Raw genomic sequence first — 2,162 nt, 5'->3', positions numbered from 1 at the left:
GGTCCTCCGGAGGACCTGTCCTGCCGTTTTGGACACAGCCTTTGTATGTATGGATCACTTGGGTTGTTACCGACATCTGGTGAAAATTTCATGTCATTAGCACCTCTAGTAATATATTTACAGAGAAAAATGGTGACGTGTTCAATACTTATTTTACTCGCTGTAATTTGGAGTGAGCCCTGGTACCAACTCCAAATTAAAAGCCATGTTCCATTCAACAGGGGAGGTCAGAGACAGCCTGTGAAGTGGGCATCCCAAAGACGACCACCCTGAAAACATCGTTTCCTCACCCTGTCAGCACTTAGGTCCTGTAAGCTGTCTTCTACAGATTTGCAGTTATGCTGGACGATATGGCAGACGGCCTGTTGTGGCTGTGTATGGTTCTTCCACATGCTACTGAATGAAGATATTGTTAAACAGGCAATATATGTCTTATTTCTTTAAACCTCAATCATGCAGTCCACCAAATATCAAACAAGCCAACGGCAGAAAAAGCTGTTTGGAAATGGCAGAGAGGATTTCGCACAATTGTCATGTGCGCAACAGTCATACCCAGCTCTACTGCTCATGAAGTGTTGAGGTGAGCTCTGTTTCAGTCAATGTAAACAAAAAATGTGCTGTTCTACAAATTCAAGTTTATACCAAGGATGTAAACGCACAAGTATTAAAATGTAAAAACAAAATAAAATAAAATAAAATAAAAGTTTGCATTCAAACAAATAAACTAAGCCAGTTACATACAGTTTGGGTGATTTGCCTTTTTTTCTTGATAATAGACTTTGTCAAAAAAAAAAAAAGTACAAGAAAAAAAAAGATAGATTAAATGCAAGTGTCTTACATAATAATGAATGAACAGGATAAAATATCATGATGCAGGGAGGTCACTGTCCTCATATGCTCTCTCAGGAGGTTAAATACCTGATATTTTGCAATGTGTGAAACTTTTATTAAAACTTTTAGTAGTATAAAGTACTTAAATACTGTGCAGTCCACCAATGGAGCAAGGGTGATTGAGATTTTCTGTGTAGGATACACAAACATACATGATTAACTGTAAAAATGTGTGTTCACTTACTAAAATGCTAACATATGTTTCTGAATCAGATCTCAGACTGCTGCTGAGTGTGGGCTTGATGTGAACCACTCATTTTCTGTCAGTTTGACAGGCGCTGAGGCACAAGCACAACAACAGATCAGGTGTAAAAAGTTTCATCTCTCACAGACACTGAACACACTTAGACTGATGAATCCTGAGACTGGATCACAGAAACTGTCAAAATGAAACCAGTCAGACTGCCTCTGTTTGTGGACGAGCAGTTCCACTCGGACAGAGAAGCTTCTTGTTCTCAAACAGAACTTTTAAAAAAGTTGTTCCTCCTACCTGTAGATTTGTTGGCTCCATGTGGAGTCTGGATTTAAAAGAGCAGATTCACCTCCTGATTTCCACAAGACGGGTTTTTGGTTCAGTCTGAGCTCAGTTCCTGTTTACGTCTCCCTCCTCCCTCAGATGTGACACACGAGTTGGAAACCAGTCCGCCCCGTCAGAGGAATGGCAACCATGCAGCCAGTGAGTCACACTTTTATTGTTGCTCTGCAAGTTACAAAGGTTGCTGAGCGAAACACGTAAAGTCCCTTGGAAATGGTTTTGTTTGTTTTCCCCCAGAAATCCAGATTTGCTTTCAGTTGGATTAATTTAAGTCAGCTGCTTGAGCATAAAATTAGATAGAAAATCACTTTTAAATGTTAGCAAATGAAAATGTATTAATATGGAAGCCCATTTCTGACCCTCTAAAAAAACCCTCTAAGTCATAAAGAACAGATACTAAGTGAGAGAGAGGGAACTAGGGGTGTGTAGGGTGCTGCAGTGCACCCTGTTGTCAGAGGACATGCATGTCCAAATACATGAATATAACTAATGCAATTTTTTTTGTTTTACTGTAGCATATGTTTAAATTCCAATATTATTTTGACATAAAATTTTGTGAATCTGGTAGAAACACTGTTATTGTTTATGTAAAACTTTACAACCATTTAAAATTGTGACTTAGTATCTGAACGTTATGAGCTATTAGGTCCTAACTGAGATAGCATGTTATAAATATCTTGGATCTCAGTTTTAAGGTCATGATTACAGTGTGAACACAGTTTCACAACACATATTA

General features: G+C 38.5%; 1 protein-coding gene across 1 annotated transcript in view; it reads right to left on the bottom strand.

Annotated features, from left to right (window-relative positions):
- vps4b (vacuolar protein sorting 4 homolog B) overlaps positions 1–1,516 on the bottom strand; it is a 12,232-nt gene extending 10,716 nt beyond the window's left edge. The window contains exon 1 of the mRNA XM_014030803.1: positions 1,382–1,516. Coding sequence (XP_013886257.1) covers positions 1,382–1,402 — 21 coding nt within the window. The 5' untranslated portion in view covers positions 1,403–1,516. The remainder of the gene's footprint in view (positions 1–1,381) is intronic.
- Positions 1,517–2,162: the final 646 nt, after the last annotated feature.

Source organism: Austrofundulus limnaeus, unplaced genomic scaffold (genome assembly GCF_001266775.1).
Source record: "Austrofundulus limnaeus strain Quisiro unplaced genomic scaffold, Austrofundulus_limnaeus-1.0 Scaffold6, whole genome shotgun sequence".
Lineage (NCBI taxonomy): Eukaryota > Metazoa > Chordata > Actinopteri > Cyprinodontiformes > Rivulidae > Austrofundulus > Austrofundulus limnaeus.
The sequence above is the reverse complement of the archived record's forward strand: the minus strand, read 5'-3'. Positions and strand labels throughout refer to the sequence as shown.